We start from the raw sequence: 25404 nt of genomic DNA, 5'->3' as shown, positions 1-25404 counted from the left end.
GGCCTGGGCAGAGCCGCAGAGAGCCCTGCAGATGGGCTTTGCCCCGTGGGCTCTCCAGACAGACCAGCCAGCAAGGTGGCCGCTCTGCGCCTCTGGGCACCGAGCCCTGGGCCCCGGGTGCCACCGGCTCCCCAGGCATCTGGGCTCCACTGCCCTGTGCCGGGCCACAGGGAGCCAAGCTGGGGCCGGGTCCCGTCTGGCATCACGCTGTCCTGGCCAGGGAGAGCCCCCGGGGGGCCAGGGAGACTTGGGCGCTGGACACTTCTGGGCTGGGGGTGAGGGGGTGGGGAGGCAGGGGCAGGGACAGGGCCAGCATCTCGGGAATGGGGGTGGGGGTGGGGACAGGAGCAGGGAGGCTGGAGGGTCTGCCTCAGAATGCCCAAGCAATTGTGCCTGCGCAGGGGCTGGGGAGAAGCCCCTGGGAGGAGGCCTGGGAAGGACACAGGCCCCACCCCGCCGTGACTCGGGCACACCCCTCCCCGGCTGTCAGAGACTGGACGCATCAAACAGGCAGAGCACAGCCAGTTACATACAAAACTGTAAACACGAGTCTTTAAAATGACAGAGGCCTCCTCGGTCCCAAACGCTGAGCCAGAGGCCCCCACCGAGGGACCCCAAGGGACCAGACCTCGGCCCACTCTGTGCTCCCCTGCCACCCAGAGCCCCCCGCAGGTGGAGGCGGGACCCTCCCCGCTCCGCCCCGGCCGCACACACTGGCTCACGGGCCGGGGCCGAGGTCCGTGGTCCGAGGGATCCCTGAGATGAAGGCGCGGCCGCAGGCCCCGCGGGTAGGGGCGCTCTCCGCACCTGACCCCACCCCATCCCATGCAAACCGCGCGCGCCTGCCGCCACGCATCTGGGAGTCTGGGGGCCCCGGTCACGTGTCCAGGGCATCGCGCGTGGGCGAGGGGCCGCGGGGGCGGCCCGGGGGGCCGTGCAGCGGCTGGGGCGGCGGCACCGAGTTGCGCTGCGGGGCGGGCGGCTGCAGCTCCAGCGCCAGCGCGGGTGGCGGGAAGTCGCGCACCTGGCGCCGGTACTCCAGGAAGGTGCAGGCCTTGGTGGCCAGCGCCACCACGTTCTTGCCCACGAAGATGGCGGAGACGCGGCTGTCGCGGAACAGCGCCATGTTGGCGGCGCGCGCCAGCACAGCCACCACGTTGACGGTGGCGAGGCTGAGCACCGGGTAGAGCATCATCTTCTGCGGCGCGATGTGCTCGCCCTGCATGCTGACCTCGCTGAGCGCCACGCACGGCAGCACCAGCAGCAGCATGTAGCAGTAGAAGAAGGTGAGGCCCTCGGCCCACAGGGGCAGCCCGCTGCGCGGCGGCTCCCACAGGCTGGCCTGCATGTCCAGCAGGTCCAGCAGGTCCAGCGCCACCCAGAAGAGGCGGCCGCGCAGGTCCTCGCGCTTCCGGAAGGTGCGCACGTACTCCATGCGGTCGAGCGCCACCAGCAGCAGGAAGAGGCCCGGCACGCACACCGACAGCAGCAGCGTCAGCGCCTTGCGCGCCACCGGGTCGGCCGCGCCGCGCCGCGCCGCCTTGTAGTTTTGGAAGATGAAGTAGAGCTTGATCTCCAGCACGAAGATGTAGAGGAACCAGAGGATCATGGCGTAGCCGCGCTTGGCCGTGCGCACCTCGGCGCCCACCCAAACGGCCACGTAGCGCAGCACCAGCAGGAAGCACACGTCGCCCACCAGCACAATGATGCACACGCCGATCTTGCGCGGGCCCTGGTTCTGCTCCACCAGGTACGCGTCCATGACCGCCATGCTGCCCATGATCACCAGCGTGGTCAGGCACACGTGGCGCCGGTCCGGGGGAGGCAGCACCATGGTCGGCCGCCTGGGCCCCGACCTGGGCGCGCGCGGTCCCACGCGAGGCGGGACGAGGCCCTGCGGCGGCGGCGGCGGCACTCAGCCCTCGGGCATGGCGCGGGGCCTGTCCAGCCGCCCCGAGGGCGCCGCTGCTCCGGGCCGGCGAGCTCGGAATCTGGGGAGATCAGAGCAGACGGGGTCAGCACGCAGAGCGGGCGGCCGCTCCCCCACCCCCCGGAGCCCTTCCCCCGAGGAACCCTGTCCGGGCCCCAGGCCCGGCTCTGCCGCACGCGCGCGCGCGAGGGGCCGCGCGCCGAGCCCGGGCCTCCAGGGGGCGCCGCCGCCGCACCTGAGGCCGGGGCCGCGTTCCCGCCGAAGCCGAGGGGGGACGGGGACGGAAGCGGCTGCTCCCTGCCGCGCGCGGCCCCGGCGCCCCGAGGCTTTGTCCCTCCGGCTCCAGCGGCCCGCGCCGCTCGCCCGGAGTCCCGTCCCGCGGCCGTTCCCGCTCGGGCAGCCTCGCTCGCCGCGCCGCGCCGGGAGGGAGGCGGGCCTGCGCCCTCGGCTCGGCGAGAAGCGAAGGCGCGAGGAGCCGGGGCTGTGAGCCGGTTCTCCGATCCAGGACTGAGAGTCATCCAGGTCCCGGAGGCTCCATCCCCAAAGCCCCTCCGCGCCCCCCTGCCCCTGCCTCGCAGCCCCGGCATCTTTTCTCCCTGCTTTCGCAAACTCGGTCTCGCCTGTGGCCCACTCTCCACAGGGCGTGTGGCCCGTTCTCTTCCGCCCTGCACGCACCGTGGCTCCCTGCTGCCCTACTGCGCTCTGAACTCCCCCAGCCCTACGCCAGCTCGCCCTGCTCACCACGAAGGGGTGGGCCCCCAGTCGCCCCCTGCCCCCGAGCCTTGGTGGCAGTCTTAGGAAGCCTCCTCTGCTACCCGCGGGGCCGCCAGCCCCTGCGCCCGTCTCACACCCCTGGCACTGGCCGTCACGGCGGGGCTGGTCACAGCCCCACTCCAGGCTGTGGGTCAGCACCCGTGTGCCCGCTGACACCCTCAGGAAAGACAGAGAGCCCCGGCCTCATCCACCCCAAAGTCACTTGAGGCTCACTCCTAGCCAGGCTCCCCACCCCTCCAGTCTCGCCCACAGCACCCCTGGCCCCAGCTCTGTTTACTGCCCTGTCTAGACAAAGACATAAAATTTAATGTCACCCGCAACTGTGGAGCCGGCGCTCGGCCTCCCTGGCGGCACTGCAGCCCCCGCTGCCTGGGGAGGAAGGCCCCCTTCCAAGTGGGCGCCGCCAGCCCTGGTCTCACCCTAGCTGCTGCCCCACCTGGCACCCGCCTCCCAGGGGCTCTGCCACCACACGCAGGAGCCCACCACTCTGAGTGTGGACGCCTGGAGTAGAAGGTGCCTCGGGAGGGCCATCGGCCTAGCTCCTGCGCCCACAATTCCATGAGCTCCTGCCCCCATCACGCACACACCCCTGCTTCACCCCCACTGTGTGGACACACTTGACCCACGAAGCCCCCCCCACCCCCACCCCGTGGCTGCAGCAGCGGCCTGGGAACCTCCTTCATCCCAGCCCTTGGCCCGGCCAAGGAGCCAAACAACCGCTGCAACGCGCACCCCGCCTCCCATCCACTCCGCGGGCGTTTCCACTCCCTCACGCGCTCATCAGACCTGGGCCAGGGCCGCGGGGGCCAGACAGACCCTGTCCCGACCGGCGCTCACGGAGGGAGCCCCAGCCCCTGCTCCAGAAGGCCGGAGCCAGGGCCTGGCCGCCCTTCCCCCGCAGCCGCCGGGCCTCTCCCTGGGGACCGGCCCCAGGCCCTGCTGCCCCCGCCGTCCTGAGCTCGGCCCGGGGCCTCCTGCTTGGCTGCCCGGACCTCACAGACTCCGGGGCCTCTGGGCGCTTCGCTGCCCGCCTCTTCCCTGGCGCCTCGCAAGCATCCCTCAGTGCCCACAAGGGGTGGTAGGGTGAGAGGAAAAGGCGGCCCTCCCGCAGCCCGATCGGACGGAGGCGAGGCCGGTGAAGGGGTTGGGCCGCTCCCGGCAGCCTGCGTGTAGACTCCTCGGTCCGCTCCGCCCGCTCCCCGCGACAGGGCCTGGTCCAGGCAGTCTGGCCGCCAGGCCTCGCCCCTGCAGCGCCGCCGCTGCACCCTGCCACCCCTGCGGCCGGCCACTCGGGGCTCACCGGGGCTCCCTGCCCGCGTGCCCTGCCCGCACCTACCCGCCGCCGGCCAGATGCTGCGCGCGCGGGGCCCGGCCCCACGGAGCTCGTCCGCGCGCCCGCCGAGTCCGCGCTCTCCTCGGCTCCGCGGCGCCCCCCGCGCGCGCCCCGCCCCCGGCCCGAGGCCCCGCCCCACGCTCCCGGCCGCCCGCACCCGCCGGACCCGGACCCGGGTCCCCGCGCCCCCACCCCCTCAGCGGCGCCGGTTGCCAGGGCGACAGCACTGCGCGGCAGCGGCGCCCGGGACCTCGCCGGACGCCCCCGGGCTCCAGGCGCGGCCCGGGAAGCCTCTCCACCGGCGTCACTCCGCAACCAGAGGGAGACTCGTCTGCGGGCGCCCTGAAATTCCGCGGCAGCCCACACCCAGGCCGCCGACCAGGGCGACTCTGATCGCCGGCAACAGGCGGCCTTACGGCGGAGCTGGCCCCGAGGAGGGCCCGGTGGCCGCCGCCCCTCTGCAGGTGGCCCCACGGGGCCTCGTTTGGGGACGCGGTGCCGCCTCCCAGAGATGCTGGGTCCTGGGCTCCTCCGCCCCACCCCGTCCTCATCTGAGGCCGGAGAACAGGGGCAGTGAGCAGCCATCCGAGAGCGGCTAGGCTTTGGAGGCTCAGGCCGCTTTCCACCCACCGGAGTCCCCACCCTGCCCTCACTGAGCACCGCCCCCAACATCGCAGCCTCGGCCACCCTGGGATGGAGGAGGGGCGCGCACCCGCTGCCTGCCTGCTGCCTCTGACGGAGAAGAGCAGGTGAGAAGGTGAAGGGACCCCCTGGGCCCCACCGCACCTGTCTGCTCACACCCAGGCCCCGGCAGTGCCTGGTCCCACACAGGCGGCCGAGTCTGTGCCAATGATGGGCTCTGCCGCCTTTCCCCAGCATCACGCCCTCCAGGGGTGCCCTGGAGCCAGCAGGCTGCCCTGGGCCGTTCCTGAGGGGCATGAGGAAGACGCTGAGATGCTCTGGGGCGGGGCTCTCAGGACGGTTGACTGCTGGATACCAGCACTGGAGGCTGGCTCTCACTGGAGGAAGTGCAGTCAGGGCCCCAAAGCTGCCTCTGTGCCCAGGGAGGGGCCCCAGGTCTACGAGGGTGGCTTACCTTCCCCAAGGAGTCTCCAGGGCCCAGGGGCCCAGGTACCAAGACCACTTCCTGCAGCATGGAGGTGCAGGTTCTGGCTGGTCAGCGGGCACCACCAGCAGCCCTGTGGGAGACCCACCCTGGCTGGCCGGGAAGGCAGAGGAGACCAGGGCAGCCCCAGGGTCCCCTGAGCCCACACCTCCCGCCACCATCTGCCCTGCAGGAGGGGCTGCCCGCCAGGCCTCCCTGCCCACCTCCTGTCTCACTCTGCCCTCCCCACTCACCCAGGGGCTGCTGGGAAAGCCCAGTCTTTACCCCAGTCCCACAGGTCTGCATCAGTGTTCTGCACCCCCTGCCCCCTGCCCTGCCCCCGGCCAGGCCCAGAACACCTGGGACGTGTGCCAGCTCCCTCTGGATGACATGATTAAATCACAGGCCTTGAGATCTGGGATCATCCCAGATTGCCGGGGCAGGCTTTGTCATCACCAGCTTCCTTGCGGGAGGGAGGTGGGGTGCGAGGGTCAGAGAGATCTGAAGAGGCTACAGCCAGCTTGGAAGGTGAGAGAGATCTGAAGAGGCTGCAGCCGGCCTGGAAGGTGAGAGAGATCTGAAGAGGCTGCAGCCGGCATGGAAGATGCAGGGAGTGGCCAGGAGCCGAGAAATGCAGGCGCCTCTAGAAGCTGGAAAGGCACGGAGGCCGCTCTCCTCTAGAGCATCTGGATTTGAGCTCAGTGAGACTGCGGGGCTGCAAGACTAAATCTATGCTGCGCTCACCTGTGGCGACTCGTCACAGCAGCGGTGGGTTACTAATACAGCGGCCAACCTAAAATCTGACTTTACTCAGACAGAGTTGGCTGTAGCAGGCTTGCTGAAGGAGGCATTCTGGGCAAAGAAACGAATCCCAGATATGAGATCAGGGAGACAGGAGGGGAAGCTGAGCGCAAGACGCGGCAGATCCAGGGGCAGTCTTAACACAGACTATAACGGCAGTGATGAAAATGCTTAGCAGGGCTTCCCTGGAGGTCCAGGGGCTGGGACTCCACGCTCCCAGTACAGGGGCCCGGGTTCCGCCCCGTGCGCCGCAGGGGAGACCGGAGATCCCGCACGCTGCAACGAAGCCGAAGCCAGATGAATGTTTTTTAAAACATAAGAGTAAACTGGGGCTTTCCTGGCAGTCCAGTGTTGAGGCCTCACCTTCCCATGCAGGGGGCGCACGTTTGATCCCTGCTCAAGGAGCTGAAATCCCACAACAGAAGCGATATTGTAACAAATTCAACAAAGGCTCTTTAAAATGAAAAAAGTGAACTGAGGTACATTAAAAAAAAATTTTTAGGTGCTTCGGAATGACCCTGTCTTAGAAAACATGAAGTAAAAATGCAGACCTGGCCTGTGAAGTCAGAGCGAAACGCAGAGGGCCAGCCAACAAGCGAGGTGAGACGGCGCCTGGCAGCTTCCTGCTGCAGAGCCGAAGGAACATGAGCAGACCGCAGCGCTCACACACGTGCAAAGAAACCACGGAACTTTTCTCCGTAATCAGCCCCATGGACAAGAAAAGAGAGGGGGAAATAGCGCAGCTGCAGAAATTAAGGAAACTTCTAAAGACGGCAGGTCCACAAGCTCATTTATCGGTAATTACGTTAGATGCAAACAGACCAAACACTCCCCTGGAAAGACTAAGATGGTCAGTCTGTTTGGGTTTTTTTTTTATTAAAATGGATACTGTTTACAAGGGACACAGATAAATTATGAGACTGTGGATGGGGAAGGACCGGTTGTGCAATTATGCACTGAAGGAGGTGGCACGTGGCATCGCCACGGAGGTCTCCGGGGCAGGCTGCTCCCCAGGAGCCATTTCTGGAGCGAGGCATGATGACATGTCCAGGTGGACTGGTACCTGCAGTTCACCCTCCGGTGGTCCGGAATACGACGTCCATGTCACACTCACTCACTTCAGTAAAGAAAAGCCAGAGGAGGCAAGACAGGAAGCGCCACCCAGGCGAGACAAAGGAGGTGCGTTTGCTTGTGGTCTTTTTCTTTCCCGTCTCCTGGGCTCCCACTTTGGGTGAGATGGGCCTGGTCTCTCCCAGCAAGCGCACCTGCGGAGAGAAGGTGGCGCAGGAGGCACTGAGGCCTCTGAAGACAGAGCAGAGGCAGGCAGATGGCAGGGGGCAGGGGGACCAGAACTGGAAGCACCAACCTGGCGGTGAGCCTCAGGGTCTTCCCCCTGTGGCCCTGGCTGGACTCCGCTGCGCCAGAAGTCAGCCAGGGGCTGTGACAAGGACAGGGGGCTCCAGAAGCCCTCTAGCTCTGGCTCAGCGAGGGAGAGGAGAGGGATGGGGAGGGTGGCTCTGTTTGCTGGTTTGGGGCCCCTGGCAGTCCCACCTGTAGCCGGGCTGCAGTCAAGGCAGCGGGGCTCACAGGCACCTTTTTAGGGGTGAGACCCTCCTCTCCAGTCAGAGGAGACACGCTCCAGAGGGTGGGACCCGCTTGCTTCGAGGGGAGGGGGAGAGCCAGGCCTTTTCTGTCTCGAGATGCAGGCTCAGTCGGGGGAGTGTACAGGAGCGTGGGGTGAGTGAAGCCCCCAACTTCTGCCAGAGGACTGGAAGGCGGAGCCCCAGGCAGCCAGAACGTGACAGAGACGAGCCAGGAAGGGGCTCCAGAGAGCAGCCATGAGGTGGCTTATGACTTCTGGGCTCACCCCCAAGCTGTGTGCCACACCAAGTTCAAGAAGTGAACCGCAGGACACAGCATTGCCCAGGCTCCACACTGGCCACTTGGCAGTGCCCACACAGGACAGAGGTCAGACAGCGCTGCAAAGGCTGTGAGGGCAGGGCCAGCCCTGGAACCGCTGTCCACAGAGGCCACTTAGAATCTGCAGCTCGAACCCAACTGGGTTGACTGTGTGCTAAAACAAAAATGTCACCATTCTCAATGGGGTTTAAACAAAACCAGATATTTATAACATAATGCTTAAATTGTAGGATACAATCCAACATTACTCTGCATATGAAGAACCAGGGAAAATCCAACCAACCCACAAGGGAAACGAAAATCCAGTGTCATCATGTCATAAAAATCCTCATCAAAATATTAGCAAATAGAAGCAAGCAACATAAAGTATAAAAACCACAACCACATGAAGATTGTCTCAGAAAAACAAGGCTGGTTCCACATGGGAAAATGAATCCGTGTGATCCACTATATTAGCAGTCTAAAGAAGAAACCACATGAGCATATCAACTCATGTGAAGAAAGCACTTGACAGAATTCAGTATCCACCCATGATAAACACTCTCAGCAAACTAGAAACAGGAGAGTCTTCACTAAATATAGTAAATGACATCTCAAAGAAAGAGAGAAAAAAAATCTACAGCTAATGTGATAGTTAATTCTGAACGACTGGATGTTTTACTCTAAAATCAGAAACAAGGCAAAGATGTCCCCTGGATCCACTCAGTTCAGTTCAGTTCAGTTCAGTTCAGTCGCTCAGTCGTGTCCGACTCTTTGCAACCCCATGAACTGCAGCACACCAGGCCTCCCTGTTCATCACCAACTCCCGGAGTTCACACATACTCACGTCCATCGTGTTGGTAGTGCCATCCAGCCATCTCACCCTCTGTCGGCCCCTTCTCCTCCTGCCCCCAACCCCTCCCAGCATCAGGGTCTTTTCCAGTGAGTCAGCTCTCTGCATGAGGAGGCGTATCCACCGCTATTCACAACTGGACTAGCAGCCCTAGCCAGCGCAATACAATAGGAAAAAGAAGTGGCTTATATGATAGCAGTGAGAAGACTCTCTACTCGCGCCTGCACGCGTGAGTGTGTGCTAAGTCGCCTCAGCTGTGTCCGACTCTTTGCAACCCCATGGCCTGTGGCCCACCTGGCTCCTCTGCCCATCGCATTCTTCAGGCGGGAATACTGGAACGGGCCGTCACGACCTTCTGCAGGGGATCTTCCCGACCCAGGGGTCGAACCCGCATCTTTTTCGTCTCCTGCATTGGCAGGCAGGCTCTCGACCACTGAGCTACCTGGGAAACCCCTCTTTATTCATAGATGACAATAAAGTCTATATAGAAGATCCCAAATGTTCTACTTAAAAATATCTGAGTACAAATAAGTGAGGTTAGCAAGGCTGTAGGATACAAGGTCAAAACAGCTTCAATTCTTCTTCGACTGGAAGCAAACAAGTGAAAACCAGAAATTTTAGGGAAAAACACTTTAGCTCCCCTCAAAGTTAAGTGCTTCGATATCAATCTAACAAAACATGTGTAGGATCTGTGTGATGAAAACTGCAAATGCTGATGAAAGAGACCGAGGATTAAATAAACAGAAAGCTGTGTTCACGAGGGAGAAGATGCAGTGTCGTTAAGAGCCAGTTCTCCTCCAAAATGACCCACTGGTTTAATGAAACTCCAGTCAAAATCAGTGGAGGAAGTTTTGTAGATATAGACAAGGTCACTCTAAAATTTCTATAGAAATGTAAAGGAAGGGCAGTAACCAAGACGATTCTGGAAGAGAAGGGGAGACGCTGGAGGATCCTCACCAACCGACTTTAAGAGTCATTGCAGGGGGCTCCTCCGGTGGCCGCGTGGCTAGGACTCTGCTCCAGTGCAAGGGGCCCAGGTTCAGTCCTCGGTCAGGGAACTAAATCACACACGCTGCAACTGAGACCTAGGGGAGCCAAATAAATAATTTCTTTTAAAAAGACATTGTAAATCTGAAGTAATCAAACCAGTTGGTATTGTCAAAGGATAAGCACATAGATCCATATGAACAGACTGGAGTCCAGAAATAAACCCACACCACTACAGTCAGCTTTTCACTCAGACTTATTGTCATTCACGTACCATGCGATTCACACACTTGAAGTTTACAATTCAAAGTTTTTTTAGTATATTCGCACACGTCACAATCATAGCACATTTTCATCACCCCCGAAAAGGAGCCTCAGACTTGTTAGCAGCCGCTCCCCAATCCTTCCCGTCTCCCGAGCGCGAGGCGACCGCCAGTCTGCTCTGTAGATCTGCCGCCCGTGCTGGGCGTTTCGTGCCAACAGAAGCACACAACATGTTCTTCTGTGACTTATTTTAGAAAGCAGGTGCCCCTGTCTTCTTCTTTATTGCCAAGTAACCTTCCACTGTTTACTCCAGATTTATTATCTATTTATCAGTTGGACATTTCTGTTGTTCCCACTTTTTGGCTATAAATAATGTTTCAATGGACACTTTGTACAAGATTGTTTTCTGAACGAGACTTTGTGTGGACACGTCTTCATTCCTCTTGAGTGTATACCCAGGAGTGGAAGTGCTGGGTCATGAGGTGACTCCAAGGTTAACAATTTGAGGAGCTGCTGTTTTACGCTCTCACCAGCAGTATATCGGCTCCAATTTCTTCACATTCCCCCCAGTGATTGTTACTTGTCAGTATTGTTTATCACAGCCCCCCAGGGGTGAAGGGGCGTCTGCTTCCTCGAAGCTGGAGTTGCCTTTCCCACTGTGGCTCACGATGCTGGGCACCCCCTCATGTGCTCACTGCTCAAGTCTGTATCTTCTTTGGAGAAACATCTGTTCAAATCCACTACCCATTTTTCCATTGCGCTATGGCCCTCTTACTGTTGAGTTGCAAGAAAGAATTCTTTTTATGTTTTGGACGCAAGTCTCTTGAAAGTGGCAGATTCCTTTCATCAGCCTGAGGAAGTTCCTTTCCCCTCCTGCTTTGTTGAGCACAACCAATGCGCTCTAACTAAGGTGTGAAGGTGATTCGACAGGGAAGGGATAGAATTTTCACTAACTGGACATTCATATGCCAAAAAACCCCACAACAATCCTTAAGCTAACCTAATATCTAACACAAAAATTAACACAAAGTGGTTAGTATGTCTAAATGTAAAAACTATAAATTTGCAGAAGGGAACATCTAAGGAAATCTTCATGACCTGGGACTGGTCAAAAAAAAAAAAAGTGACACCAAAAGCAGAGCCCATAGGAGATGAAGTGAGAAACTGGGCCTCATCAAAGTCAAAGCCTTCACCTCGTAAAAGCCAAGTCCAGGCCTCCCTGGTCCGACGGTGAAGACGCCACATTCCCAGGCCTTCCCCGGTGCTCTAGCGGTTACGGTCCACCCTCCAGTGCCAGGGTTATGGCTCGATCCCTGGTCTGGGAAGGTCCCACACGCCACAGGGCAACTAAGCCCGATCGCCACAACCACTGAGCCCACATGCCCAGAGCTCATGGTCCAGACCAGGGGAGCCCAGCACGCGATGAGACGGCCGCGTGCCACAGCAGGCGCTCCTGCGCGCCGCAACGAGAGGACGCTCCCGCACAGCCGTGAAGATCCAGCGCGGCCAAACAAATAAATCTTAAAAAAACCCAAGACTCCACTCCCAGCGCAGGAGGGCTCCACACTCCCAGGGCAGGGCCGGGGGGGGGGGGGGGGCAGGGGGGCTCCACACTCCCAGGGCGGGGGTTGGGGGGGGACTCGGGTGGGGGGCTCCACACTCCCAGGGCAGGGGTGACTCGGGTTGGGGGGGCTCCACACTCCCAGGGCGGGGGGGGGGGGACTGGGGGGGGTGGGGACTCGGTGGGGGGGCTCCACACTCCCAGGGCGGGGGCACAGGTCAATCCCTGGCCGAGGAACAAGCATCCTGAGTGCCACCCAGTGTGACCAAGAAAAAAGTTTCAAGGCCTAATTAATTCCTATCTTAATAAGTTATTCCAAAAAATAGATGGTAGAGGCTATGATGAGGCCAATGTGACCTTGATTCCATAACATAAAAAGGGAAATACAAAGAAAAACAGAGAAGAAAGAAAGTCATAGGCCTATTTCCCATCGAGTATGGATATAAATGTTCTAAATAAAATGATACCTACTCAAAACCAACTGCATATTTAAATGTTGCAGCATTGTGACCAAACAGGACTTCTCACAGGAATGCAAGGGTGGCTTGACTTCGGAAAGGGTGCTGATGTGTTAATATAATGCAATTCATTATGATAAAGAAAGGAGAAAATCATGACTGTCTTAATTAACGAAGATAAACCATTTGATAGTTATGATTCTAAAATGGCTCTTAGTAAAATAACAGTGGCAGAAAACTTTCTATAAGTTGTAACAAGTTACGTACCAGAAGAGCACAGGTGGCGCCGTGCTTCACGGGGAAACCTGAAGACTAAGAGCAGGGTCACCATGCTGACCGGTAAGCGTCAGCAAGGCGGCCAAGATGAAGCTGCCGTCACCACAGGGTCTTCCTACGCCAGCAGCCACAGACAGCGCAGCTCTACTGGTTCTGCTCCCAAGGGTGGACCCTGACGAAGCGCAGCGTGCTGAAAGCAGCGTGCTGCCGGTGCACGAAGTGCCCGGTGGGAGAGAAGGGGGCCGAGTGTGGAGAAGCTGACAGCACAGAGCCAGGAGGGCCGGGGGCGCTCGTGTGTAGACGGTGTTGGAAGCTGGCTCGCTGCACGGGAGAGATCTGACTGCTGTCTGCTTGCACACAGAGTGGACTCTGGATGGAACGCAGCAGAAACTGACCAGAGATGTGGAGAGGATGACACAAGGCGGAAGCGCGTCTTCAAACACTAACCGAAGAAGCAGGAGGCAGAAGCATAATTCAATTAAGACAAAATTTAAAGTCCTACTCAACAGAGGGAAACCATGAGCCAATTTTTAGCCGCCGACAGAATGGAAAGGGAAGGTGAAAGTCGCTCAGTTGCGTCCGACTCTCTGCAACCCCGTCCTAACAGTCCCTGGGATTCTCCAGGCCAGAACGCTGGAGTGGGCAGCCTTTCCCTTCTCCGGGGGATCTTCCCAACCCAGGGGTCGAACTGGAACCTCCTGCATTGCAGGTAGATTCTTTATCAACTGAGCTATGAGGGGGACAGAATGGAGAAGATGCTATAATGTGTGAAACCAATGATGTGCTCATGTCTCGAATTTCCAAGGAACTCCTGCAAAGCAACTTTTGAAAGTCAGCGAACATCAGGCAAAAGTCCATGTGCTCCAGTTAGTTCCGGTGGCAGTGTTCAGTCTGATTAATGGTTGAAATAAAGTTAAAAATAGATAAATGGTTAGGATGGCATAAAAAAGAATGGAATAATGCGACTTTTAGCAACATAGGTGGGCCTAGACATTATGATACTAAGTGAAGTAAATCACAAAGAGAAGGAGAAATATTAATATTATATATCATTTACAAATGGAAACCAAGAAACGAGACAGAGGAATTTATTCACAGAACAGAAATAGACTGAGGACTGCCCTGGCTGGGAGTCTGACTGCCAATGCAAGGGACAGGGGTTTGATCCCTGGTCTGGGAGGATTCCACATGCTGCCGAGCAGCTAAGCCTGTGAGCCTGGAGCCTGTGCTCCAGGAGAAAAGCCGCTGCAGTGAGAAGCCCCAGCCCCAAGGAAGAGACCAGCCCACACCCCTGGAGGAAGCCTGAGCACGGTGGCGAAGGCCCAGAGCAGCCAAAGGCCATTATCAATAACTTTAAAAAAAGAAGAAAGGCCCAGCGCAGCCAAAGGCCATTATCGTTAACTTTAAAAAAAGAAGAAACGCACTCACAGACATAGGAGAGAAAAAAACAGTTACAGAAGGGGAAAGGGGGTAGGGAAGAATCAGTCAGGAGTATGGGATTGAGATCCCTTGGAGGAGGGAATGGCAACCCTCTCCAGGATTCTTGCCCGGAGAATTCCAAGGACAGAGGAGCCTGGGGTCACAGAGTCAGACACAACTGAGCGGCTAACACTTTGACTTTCACGGTGTTAAAGATACAGTCTACTAAACATGAAACAGGCAACCAAGATTTACTGTATAACACAGGGAAATATATTCAATATCTTATAATAACCTATAATGCAAAAGAATCTGAAATATATATATATCTAATTGAACCATTTTGCTATATACCCAAAACTAACACAGTATTGTAAATCTACTGTATTTCAATTTTTAAAAAATGAGTTTGTGTTCACGTTCAGTCGTGTCCGACTCTTTGTGACCCCATGACTGCAGCCCACCAGGCTCCTCTGTCCATGGGACTCTCCAGGCAAGAACACTGGAGTGGGGTGCCAGGCCCTCCTCCCGGGATCTTCCCCACCCAGGGCTTGAACCTGCGCCCCCCGTGTCTGCGGCACTAGCAGGCAGATTAAGATGGCAAATTTGATGTTGTGTTTTACACCACGATTTAAACATGTCCCTAAATGGGAGGGGGAGAGACGGGACTTGTAAATAAAGACCAGAAGAGGGAATTCCCTGTTGGCCCAGTGGATGAGACCCCACACTCCCAGTGCAGCCCCTCGCTGGGGGTCTCAGGTTCCACACACCACAACCCAGCCCCGGAGCCCCAGCTGGACAGGCCACAGTGAAGACACAGGGCTGCTGAAAAAAAAGAGACAGAGAGGCTATAGGAAGAAAAACAGCTTTAAAGGCAAGCCACCAGCAGACACGCCCACAGCCAAGAGAGCGAGAGGCCCCCGGCGCCAGCCAGACCCTCACCCACCCTTCACTGAGCCCCAGACCACCCGGGGCAGAGCGGCCCTTCAGAACCAAGACGGGACCTGGCCCTGGGCAGGGTACCACCCCGCCAACCTGAGGCAGGAGAGCCTGCAGTCCGTGCCCCTCCCACGCAGTCTCCCCGGAAGCGCCCCGTTTCCTGACGCCCCTCCTGGACAGGACGCTCAGCACCCTGACGCCCCACCGCCACCCCGCAGGGCAGGCCCCTACCCCTTATGCAGGTTCGTCTGGGTGTCCGCTCCCCGCCAGGCACCGCGTGGCCCCCGCCTACCCCCAGCCCCAGGGCAGGCCCGGCACTGCAGGGGTCCTGGCTGCCAGACAGAGGAAAATCAGCGCCGCCCCGCCCCGCCCAGCGGAGAGCCCGCTGCCCGGCCACGCTTGGCAGCCAGGACCCAGCCGAGGCCCCCGGAGCTCATGGGCACCTCGTGGGCAGCGGCCACGCCCACGGGGAGGGCACGGGTGGCCAGCTGGGCCCCACCGACAGGGACTGTCTCCTACATGCGGCTCGGAGATGCTCCTGCCCTCCCGCACCTGGACTTCAGCGGGATCAGGGGACACCCTCAGGCCGCCAGGAGGGGCGTCCGGGGGGACTTGTGGTCCTGACTAGCCAGCCGCGCCCCCAGGCCAAGGCCGACCAGTGCAGATACGGCGAGGGAGACGGGGGCCAGCCGGCGGGCAGGGAGGGCCGGCGCCTGGAGGACCACGGAGACGAGCGGCGGGGATGAGAGTCCGGGCGCGGCGGGCGGAGCTGCCCGGCTGCGGGGGGCACCTGGGCCCTCGCCCTGCCTTCTGACGCCACAGGTGACCCGGGAGCGAGTGGGACCCCAGAGCCGAACGTCTCCAAAGTCACGCGCGCGTGGCCAGCGCCTTTTTCTGGCCGCGTCACGCGAGGCTCTCAGGCCACGAGGGTGGAAGCGGCGCCTCCTGCGGCGGAAGCACGGGTCTTCACGGCGTGACCGCCAGCGAGGCCCCCCGGGGGCGAGCCCTCCCTGCCCGAGTCGCGGCTGCTCTGCTCGTCTTCTGCGACGGGCTTGTTTTCTAGAAGACTCAGCGCTTCGGCCTGTGGGCCCCAGGAGGCCTCGGCAGGGGGCCCGCGTGCCGTGACCCTCGCTCCTTGCCTCTCCCCTTGGCGACAGCGGACGCCCACCTCGAAAGACGTCCCTGAGGGGGCTTGGGGGCCGCGGTTCGAGTCCAGGCGCCCCGCCCCCGCCCTACCCCTCACCCACAGGCGGCCCTGCCCGTCGCCCGTCGCCCCTGGTTACAGCGAAGGTTCATCTGATTGCCTGTTTCCTCTCTTCTGGGGCCCCTGGACAGACAGCTCCATCCACTCCACTCCAGCCTTGACACACGGCCGGCACCGCAAAGAGCCGCAGCTCCAGCTTCTTTCAGTGGCCAGGCCTCCGCCTCAATGAAGTGAGTCCCCAGCGAGCGGGGCACGGTGTGCCCACCTCCTGCAGGGCTGTGTCTGCGGGTGGGAGGCCGGGTTGGCTCCAGGGCACACACGGGCCTGCGCTGCCCGACGAGAGGCCAGGGGTCGTGGGCAGGGTCTGAGCCCAGGGGTCCAGCCTGTGAGCCTATCACATCACACGCAGAAGGGGACTCGTGGCCGGCAGGCCAGGGGGAGTGCAGAGGTGGACAGGAAGCAGAGGGTCCGAGGAGGAGCGGGTGAGGCCTGTGGCCCAGGGCACATTCTCCGGGGCCTCTGGCCTGCCCGCTGGGCCTCAGCCCCCCGGAGTGGCCGGATGGGGATCTTGCTCATTTATTGCCGCAGCAGGAGGAGCCCGACCCCAGGGCCCCAGCCTGCACCCCGCAACCTGGGCAAGCTCCTGCCTCAGGGTCACCGCAGAGGGCCCGCCGCCCACCAGCCTGGCCTCTCAGGATGGGCCACCGCGTGTTCCAGGGTCAGCACCCCAAGTCCCACAGACACACGGACACACGGGGCTTCTGGCTGAACTGTACTGGGCTCGCGGGTCAGTAGAGGAGTGCCAGCCCCAAGGCACTGAGTTTCCACTTGAGCTTCTAAAGCTCGGTTCCCAAAGGCCGTGGCCATCGCAGCCCCAGGGAGTCCACAGGAGGCAGGGAGTCCTTCCTTGGACTTGTTCCCATCCGGCAGGCAGGAGGGTGGTGGCAGGGAGATGAGAAGTGGCCTCAACACCCGAGGCAGAGGGCCTGGGTCAGGTGCCTGGACCCCAACTGCAGGCAGCAGGGAGCCACGGCCTTGGCGGGAGGGCTCCGGCCGGGGAGGGGGTGCAGGGAACCCAGGGGCCAGCCGCGGGGTAGGGCCAGACAGGCGGTCCTCACAGGGGTGTCCGCTCGCCAGTGCTGGGTCTGGCCGATGCTCCAGAGGCCAGTGCAGAGGCGCCATGGGCATGCCCCCACCCGGGACAAAGGCCCAGACCAGCTGGTGCCCCGCGGATGGCAAAGTACCAAGGAGAACGTACTCTGGGGGGCCCGAGGATCCGGGAAGAGGGCAGCCTGGCCCAGGAAGCCGGGCCCCGGCTGTGCCCACGGCAGGTGGGGCATGGGCACGAGAAACCGAGCTCCCGTGACGGGGACAGGCCAGCTCCGGCGGGACATCCCCGGACAGAGGGCTCTTTGTCAGGCCGGGCCCCACCCCTGAACAGCCTCGGAAACAAAGCCGCTCTGTCCGCACTGGCCTCCCTCCCAGGCCCCTGGGCACCACCCCCAGGGACAGAGCAGAGCCCCCACCCAGGGCTCCCATCAGGCATCCCGGTCCAACGCTCACACGTCACTGCACACGTCCCAGGCACAGGCTGGCCCAAGCAGGCTGTGCAGGGGCACCCAGGGCACGCTGACCCACACCCACCCCGAGCTGCAGGCCCTGCCCGTCTGTCCAGCACCCGGGCAGCCCCCCGGGCCTGAGGGGCGCCCGCCTCCCCAGATAGAGGCCAGCTAGAGCCTCGGCTATGCCAGCAGGCCTCCACGGCATTCCTCCGAGTGCTCAGCAAGGCCTGAGGCCCATGGCGCGGGGCTGCCACGACCTCCTCGGGGGCATAGCCCGGGCCTGCTCCAGGCCCGCAGGGTGCAGGCGTGCTCTGCCTGATGTGGGGCCCCAGGGCCCAGAGCCTGCGCCACTGGGGATGGACCCTGCCCGTCCAAGGCCGTCCGGATGTGGGGCGCCTGCAGCACTCAGCGTGTGGGAGGCGGGACCCAGGTGAGGCCAGGCCGCGCTCCCGCCAGCCTGGCCAGCTCCTGCCGACACTGGCCCTGCAGCTGGCACAGCACTGCCTCCAGGCAGGCCTCCCGGGCCCTGAGCGCCTCCGTCGCCTCGGCGGCCCGCAGGCCCGGGCCACCAGGCACCCTGGCCTCGGTCCTCACCAGCCGGTGGGGCCCGTGGGGCCGGGCCCGGCCCTGGTCCTGCTCCCAGGACCGCTGCAGGGCTGCCAGGTCCTGCGCCACGGCCGCCTGCAGGGCCCGCCTCGCAGCTCTCCACTCGGGCCCGTGGCCACCAACCTGCACAGGAGACAGCAGCCAGTGAGCCAAGGGCGAGCCGCCCACCAGCACACAGCCCCGGGCCCCTTGGCTCTCACTGAGCCTGACCCCCGCCCCAGCCCCGCCTAGACGTCACTGCTCCCGGGGCGGGGGACGACCCCGAGTTGGTGCCGAAGCCTGGTCCCTCCAGGCTGTCTCACCCTCATCGAGCACCTGAGCCCCAAGCCAGGGGTGCTGGGTGCCTGGGACGCGGCCCGCAGCCGGAGCAGCTCCGCAGCCCTGAGCCCTCAGGACCACCCTGCCTCGGGCCCAGCTCCTCCCTGAGGTATGGCGGGGAACTGGGCCTGGCTGCTGCCTGCAGGCCAAGTCCCGGGGGTCCGCTGAGAGCCCAGGGCGCAGACCCGGGGAGCCCACCCCCAGCCCCACCCAGCACTCCAGACATCCAACAGGGTGGCTGGGGTGGGGCACCGGGGAGTCTGGCAGGTGAGCCCACGTCTTCCAAACGGCGAACGGAGCAACCCCAGCATGGAAGTCCACGGCCAGGTGGCCCAGGCCCGCAGCCAGCTCACCGCAGCCTGCCAGGCAGCCCGTCGGGCTTCTGCCGCCTCCCGCAGCTCCTCTTGCAAGGCCTGCAGCTCCCGCGCCAGCAGCCCCGCCACTCCAGCCTCTGGCTCAGGGATCCTGGGCAGAAACGTGGGCGGTGAGTCCTCCGGGGAGCATGCATCCAGGACTGTGTCCTGCAGGGAGAGACCTCAGTGAGAAGGAGGGTGGCAGTCCCGGGCCTCGACCACGGGCCAGGTTTCCCACCCAGCGGGGACAGCGTGCAGGGCTCAGCTCCCGCCCCAAGGCCACAGAGGGGGCTGGACCGACCCTCACCCCAGGGGGCCTGGATACCAGGGACGCACAGAGGCCAAACTTCCAGAAGGCTGAGACCCCCTGAGAAGTCTGGGTCTCCCCAGTAGCTGGGAAGGGTGGAGATGGGACAGACAGATGTCTGAAAAGAGCCCCACACTCGAAACCCAAGGCCCAGGTGAAAATCCGGCTTCAGGGTTGGGCGAGGGGGCATCCCCGAGATCTCTCTTCTCTCCTGGAGAACAGGAAGACCCACCAAGGCCCAGGGCTGCCGTGGCCAGGGCAGGGCAGGGGAGGGGAAGGGGAGAGGTGGGACGGGAGGGGAGGGGTGCAGAGGGGAAGGACAGGAGGGGGTAGGGGGGGTGCCTCCTGACCATCCACTGCCAGAAGACCAGCTCCCGGCGCCGCCACTCCAGGGCCGCTTCTAGCCGCGCATTCTCCTTCTCTAGCAGCTGCAGCAGCTGCAACGCAAGCCCCGCGTCAGAGCCAAGCGCAGGGCCCCGCCATCGTGCTCACCACACTCCCGCCTCCGAGCCCAGTCGGCCCAGGCGGGCTGAGCAGTCTCACAGCAGGCTGACGAGCAGGGCGGGGCGGCCTCACCTCTGGCACCCCCAGGCCAGGCCCGCCAGGCCTTCGACCACCCCGGGAGCCCCCGTGCCCGCCGCAACCATGGGTCCTGCGGGTGGGGGCTAAGCGCTGGTGCCCCTCACTCGGGACTCCATGCCACATCCCCACTGACGGAGGGTTGCACCCTGGAGGCTTCGGGCAGCTGGGGGTCCTGGACAGCAGACTTCTGGGCTCTGGGAAGCCCCTCCCCTGTAACCCCCTAAACCCAAAGGCAGGGCAGGGGCTGTGCGGTGCCTGGCTCAGGGTGAGGGAGGACAGGGCAGGGGCCCAGCATGGAGAACACAGCCGTACGGCCCCCTGCGCCCCACCCTGCCCCCACGCCCGCACCTGCAGACCCCGCACCGGCGCGTGTGGGCCCAGGTGGCCCCTGTGCTGAGCCCCCCGCCTGCCCAGGCCGCCACGGCCTCAGGAAGCCGAAGGGGGTGAGGCCAGGTGTGGTCCACCCAGAGGGCCCACGGCAAGCGAGAGACACATCGGCCTCCACCGCCTCCCAGGCCTCTGGTCCCCTGGGAAGGCCCAGGCCACTCCTAGAAGACAGCCCAGAATGTACTCCAGGGCTCAACAAGCAGCCGGAGCCAGCATTGAGGCTGCCCTGCCAACCTTCTCAGGAGCTGCGTGGAGCCCCAGGCCACAAACATTGGCATGCCACTGGGGGCTGGAACACCAGGCCAAGGGCCAGCCCAGAGCCAGTGGAGCAGGTAGAGGCAGGCTTCCCTGCGGTGAGAGCCGCCCCGTAACCTGGGGGAGGGCTGTGGACCTGGGAGGGCGGAGCCACGTGCCCATACCACACACAGACGCACGCACGCACGCACACACACACGCACACACCTGGTGGCGAGTGAGAAAAGCAGCTTCATCGGTTCCCAAGAACAGTCCCGGGGGTGCCCACACCCCCCACACGCAGGCCGTACAGAAGCAGATGGGGGACAAGGACAATGCCCAGCGCCCCACAGCACCCCTGGTCACTGACAGCAACCAGAGACCACCCCAGAAGCTTCTGGGACCCATCCTGAGAGCACAGGCCCTTCAAGTAGGCTGCTCCCAGCTGCCACCTGCAGACCATCCTCAAACCTTGGGAGGAAGTCAGCGTCCCCCTCCACCTGGCCACGACACTGTTTTCAGTCCTGCGGCACCAACTCACACCAGCCCCCAGGCGGAGGGGGAGCACCCCCCCGACCAGCGCCCACGGAGGCTGGGGTCCCAGACAGCACCAGGCTGGGGCTGCCAAAGCCCCCGCGCTCCCCTGACCAGGGGACCAGGGGCAGGAGGCCCGGGCCCCGCTGAGTCACCCCAAAAGGGGACCAAGCCAAGGGCATCTCAGTACACCCAGCTGCTGCCTCAGCACCTCAAGGGCCAAGCACAGTCCTGCCCACAGAGCCAGCAGACAGCCGCCAGGAACGCCAGCCAGGTGGGCCCCACGAGCCACCCTGACCCCACCTCAGGGAGCAGACCCCCAGGAGCACGCAACAGTGCAGCCAAGACCTGCCGGGCCCATCCTGAGCCTCAGTCATTCTGCCCGGCCAAGTGCCCCCAGGCCGGGCAGTGCCAGCCTCACTCTGGACAGCCAGAGCCCAGCACTCGAGCCGCGGCCACCGCTCTGTCCCAGGAGCCCCTGGCCACATGAGCCTCCGAGCAGGACACAGGAATGGAAGGGGCTCCTGAAAAGAAGGTCGGCAGAGTGGACCACTCCCAGCCCATCACCAGGCAACACCTCCACAGGCACCCACACCCGTCAGCCCAGACCCTGGTTGTCTTCCTTAATTCCAGTGTCCCCCCGCCACCGCCACAGCTGGCTGCCAGCCGCCCGACACCTGTGCTCTCCCCACGGCCCAGACTGCACCCAGCCACACACACTCATGGCGGCACTGGCAGGCCGGGGCAAGGAGAGGGACAGAGGCTGTGCCCATCCCCCACGCAAGCTAGATGGCGAGCTTGACGACCACCCGCAGCCGATCCACTGCCTGGGGGTGCCACCCTCCCAGGCCCCTTCTCACCTTGGGCCACGCCCACCTCGGTCCCACCAGCCTCACCTGCCGGCCGCCCTCGGGGTCTCTGAGCAGCTCCGTCTCGGTGACAGACAGGTGGCCAAGGCTGCGGTCACTGTGACAGCCGCGGGTGTATGAGTGGATCTGAAACGCAGCGCAGGCCCCATGCTGAGCATTCGGGTGCCCCCCAGCACTAGGCACGGCACAGGCCAGGAAAGGGGGTTCAGAGAGGGCCCAGCAAGGGAGAGTAGTCGGCACTGCTGAGGCTGGCTCGGGGCCCCCCAGGAGGCCCTGCAGAGGGAGGGGCACCCCCACCCAGCCCCCGCACCCCTGTACCCGCCTCAGCTCATCAAGTGGCAGGCCTGGGCGGTGGCAGAAACAGCCCCGGACAGGCTCGGTGGTCCAGTGAGGCCAGTGGCAGGGACACGGGCTACCTGGGTCTGGGGGGGCGGGGGGTGCACCAGCAAGGGCAGGCCTGAAGGTAGCAGGGAGGCCAGCAGGGGGCACGCCCCACACAGCAGGAGCCGCTGGAGCCCAGACAAGAGGGAGTGAAGGCGTCCCAGGAAACGCAAGCTGAGCCAAAGACCCTCTGCCAGGGGTTCTAGCACCAAAGAGTCCTGTGCTGGAGAGAGCCCAGGCCACCTACCCAGTCACTTCTCAGCCCAGAACATGCCCTGGGCCAGTGGGGGGACCCCTGTGCCCCCACAACTGAGCCCTACCAGCCGTCAGGACCCCCGAGAGAGCTGCCCACTGTGCCTGAGCCACACTCAGGGAGGACCAGGTGCCTTCCCCCCCGGCTTCCCTGATTCCCTGCCCCACAGACGCTAAGCAGCACCTGCTCAAGGTCCCTCCTGGACAATCCGGAGCCCTAGCGTCCCACCGTCAGGCCACCCCCAACCAGTCAGTCCCCAGCCAGGCCTGGGAAGACCCACATCCAGCCAAAGGCCAGCCCCATCCTGAACTGGGGAGCTGGACAGGCCTGTGCAGCAGAGAGGCGCTGCAAGAGTGGCACTACCTTGCCCAGGAGGGCGCACTGCTCCTGCTGACCGGCCATCAGGTTTCGCCACCGGAGCCGCAGCTTCCCCGTCAGCCACTGCACGTGGCGGATGTCCACACAGCCTTCTGCTTCCACACCGGGAGCAGGCAGGCCAGGGCTGGCCAGGGCCTCACACTGCGGAGGGGGCACTGGTCACACGCTGTCCCCCGCGCCCCACACAGTTACCCCGAAAGGGAAAGGAGGCCCATGGGAGTGGCCACAGCCAAGTCTGAGGGGTGCCAGGAAGAGTTGGGGACAGACCCTGTGTACACACCGGGCCCTGCCCTGCCTCCGTGTGCTCGCCCGGGCATTCAGGAGGGCAACGCTGACCCCCACAGGACAGACCCCGCCGATCCAGCTCCCGCACCCCGGATTTCGGCCCAGGCTGGGATTCCTGCACCCACCTCGCACACGGGCATCTCGTCGCCCAGCCGCACGTGGCTCTGGGTCAGCAGCCGCTCGGGCAGGGGCCCGCGGGCCAGGAGCCAGGCCAGGGCCAGCAGCAGCTCGCGGGCACCCTGCGAGCCTTCGTCCGGGAGCTGCACCAGCGCCCGCCTCGGGTAGCCCTGGGAGCGCAGCGCCGACTTCACCCAGCGGGCTTGAGCCTCTGCGATAGGAGACGCCAGCTCAGGGGGGCCACCCACTGGAGGCGACACTCCCCCAGACTCTAAGGAAGGGCCCCACGCGCGACCCCAGAGCAGAGAGCAGGCTCCGGAGGGTCCCGCAGGGACACGGGGACCTAGCCAGGAGGCGGGGGGGGCGGGGCCACCACGGCGGGTCCGACGAGGAGGTGGGACGGTGGGCAGGGCTCTGCAGAAGGCTGTCCCGTGAGCGGATGGTGGGCGGGGGAGGGGCGGGGCCACCAGGACGGGTCTGACGGGGAGGCGGGGCGATGATCGGCGCTCTGCGGAGGGCCGTCCCGTGAGCGGATGGTGGGCGGGGCCGGGGCCGGCCGGGGCGGGCCTGGCGGGAAGGCTTACCCAGGGCGAGCGAGGCCAAGGCGCCGTCGGCGGGCAGCGGCGAGAGCACACGGAAGAGCAGCCGCCAGAGCGCGGGGGCCTGCGGGGATCAAAGAACCATTGCCAGTGGAACTGGCCACCTCCCTTCGTCCACCCGCGGGCCCACCGCGCCCGGCTGCCTGCCTTGCTGGCCTCACCGCCTCCGGACGGTCGAACTTGGCGCGGCGGAAGGTCTCGGGGCTGGGCGCGGCGGGCAGCGTCCGGCTCAACGCAGCGATGGCCTCGGGCAGAGCCCGGGCCGCGTCCGCCGGGTCGGGCCGGCGCCGCCGCCGCCTCCCCATGGAGCTCCCACTGGCCTCCCCCGGACTGCGCGCCACCGCCTCCGCGCGTCCAATCCGCGCGAGCGCCGGGTCCCCGCGCCCAGTCGCCGCGCAAGTCCCGCTCCCCTGGGCCTGCCCGCCCAATCGCCGCGCCGGCTGGGACACGCCTCCAGCTCCCCCAATGAGCGGTGCCCCCGGCATTGGGTGCTGTCTGTGCCGCCCCGTGCGGAGGCACTTCCGGTGCGTCGAGAACCAGTCAGCGTTGAGAACTCCGCGGGGCCCGCCCTCCGCGACTCAAGCTCAGCAACCCCGACATGCCTTGTCCGGATCCCACCAATCAGCTCCGCACCTCCGGTTGCTCCAAACGGCGGCCTGGCAACAGCCGGCGGCTGGGAGGGCACTGCTGCCGGGCGCCAACAACCCCGGGAGCGATCCTCTTGCCTCCTCGAGCCCTCTTGGGCTAGGCCGCTGCGGGCTCCCGGGCCCCGCCGTGCGCGCCAGGCCGCAGACGCGGGGGCCGGCACCCGGGCACCAGGGGACGTCCCTAGACCGATCAACCCCGCGTCACGCAGGCAGGTGCTCCTCCCGACCGGCCGGCGACTCTCCCCCTCAAACCTACGCCTGCAGACCCCCGCCCGGCCCCTTCCTGTCCAATCCAGCTTCTGCCTAGCTAACCCTTTACCCCTTACCTCGTCCCAACCCCACCCCTGCCTGCCTCTGTCCTGCCCCTTCAGCCTTCTTCCTACCACTGAAAAGCGGGATCCGCACGGCCACTTTGGAAAGCAGTTTGGGTAATTTCAGAGCTAGCCTTACTAAGTTTACTAGTGAGTGAGTGAGTGAAGTCGCTCAGTCGTGTCCGACTCTGCGACCCCATGGACTGTAGCCTACCAGGCTCCTCCCTCCATGGGATTCTCCAGGCAAGAGTACTGGAGTGGGTTGCCATTTCCTTCTCCAGGGGATCTTCCCCACCCAGGAATCGAACCCGGTTCTCCTGCATTCCAGTCAGACGCTTTAACCTCTGAGCCACCAGGGAAGCCCACAGGACAAGTTCCGGGAATCTACAAGGACTCGGGTAGACATGGAGGAGGGCAGATACAAAACACCACGTGGTGTGTTTTGTTCAGTTGCTAAGTCGTGTCCAACTCTTTGCGACCCCATGGACTGCAGCACGCCAGGCTTCCCTGTCCTTCATCGTCTCCCAGAATTTGCTCAAACTCATGTCCATTGAGTGTGATGCCATCCAACCATCTCATCCTCTGTGGCCCCCTCTTCCTCCTGCCTTCAATCTTTCCCAGCGTCAGGGTCTTTTCCAACGAGTCAGCTCTTTGCATGAGGTGGCCATAATAGTAGAGCGTCAGCTCAGTCCTTCCAGCGAATATTACTTCTCATCTATAGGAAGTGTTCAGAAAGCCAAGTGTACAGAGACAGGAAGCAGGTGACCTGGACAGAGGCTGGGACTGGGGTGTGGCAGATGGGCATGAGGGAATTTTTGTGGGCGAAGAGACTGGTCTATAGCTGGATTGTACTGATGGTTGCAGAACTCTGTGAACTG

General features: G+C 63.1%; 2 protein-coding genes across 4 annotated transcripts; both read right to left on the bottom strand.

Annotated features, from left to right (window-relative positions):
• Positions 1-525: 525 nt before the first annotated feature.
• Positions 526-4167, bottom strand: TMEM121 (transmembrane protein 121). Its single transcript, XM_069558681.1, has 2 exons — positions 4041-4167; positions 526-1991 (listed from the first exon to the last, which is right to left on the bottom strand). The coding sequence occupies exon 2, from the start codon at positions 1832-1834 to the stop codon at positions 878-880; it is 957 nt and encodes a 318-aa protein (XP_069414782.1). The 5' UTR covers positions 1835-1991; positions 4041-4167; the 3' UTR covers positions 526-877.
• Positions 4168-6800: 2633 nt separating this feature from the next.
• TEDC1 (tubulin epsilon and delta complex 1) lies at positions 6801-24141 on the bottom strand. Of its 3 annotated transcripts, XM_069558901.1 has the most exons (9): positions 23730-24141; positions 23554-23632; positions 22978-23180; positions 22553-22708; positions 21583-21681; positions 19300-19386; positions 18643-18810; positions 17960-18094; positions 6801-9780 (listed from the first exon to the last, which is right to left on the bottom strand). In XM_069558901.1, the coding sequence occupies exons 1-9, from the start codon at positions 24051-24053 to the stop codon at positions 9754-9756; spliced, it is 1278 nt and encodes a 425-aa protein (XP_069415002.1). In that variant the 5' UTR covers positions 24054-24141; the 3' UTR covers positions 6801-9753. The 3 variants fall into 3 exon arrangements, with proteins under 3 accessions (XP_069415002.1, XP_069415000.1, XP_069415001.1); XM_069558899.1 differs by lacking the exon at positions 6801-9780 and having other exon boundaries at positions 16563-18094; XM_069558900.1 differs by lacking the exons at positions 6801-9780; positions 22553-22708 and having other exon boundaries at positions 16563-18094.
• Between the last annotated feature and the right edge of the window lie 1263 nt (positions 24142-25404).

The sequence above is a fragment of the Ovis canadensis genome, chromosome 18 (assembly GCF_042477335.2).
Source record: "Ovis canadensis isolate MfBH-ARS-UI-01 breed Bighorn chromosome 18, ARS-UI_OviCan_v2, whole genome shotgun sequence".
NCBI lineage: Eukaryota > Metazoa > Chordata > Mammalia > Artiodactyla > Bovidae > Ovis > Ovis canadensis.
The sequence above is the reverse complement of the archived record's forward strand: the minus strand, read 5'-3'. Positions and strand labels throughout refer to the sequence as shown.

Bases quoted from the DNA above. Each gene is read 5' to 3' on its own strand.
- TMEM121 (XM_069558681.1), bottom strand. From the start codon at position 1,834: ATGGTGCTGCCTCCCCCGGACCGGCGCCACGTGTGCCTGACCACGCTG.
- TEDC1 (XM_069558899.1), bottom strand. From the start codon at position 24,053: ATGCCGGGGGCACCGCTCATTGGGGGAGCTGGAGGCGTGTCCCAGCCG. The intron at 23,633-23,729 runs GTGAGGCCAGCA...TGATCCCCGCAG, and splicing joins AGTTCGACCGTCCGGAGGCG to GCCCCCGCGCTCTGGCGGCT. The intron at 18,811-19,299 runs GTCAGGAGGCAC...CTCTCCCTGCAG, and splicing joins TGGTCTTCTGGCAGTGGATG to GACACAGTCCTGGATGCATG.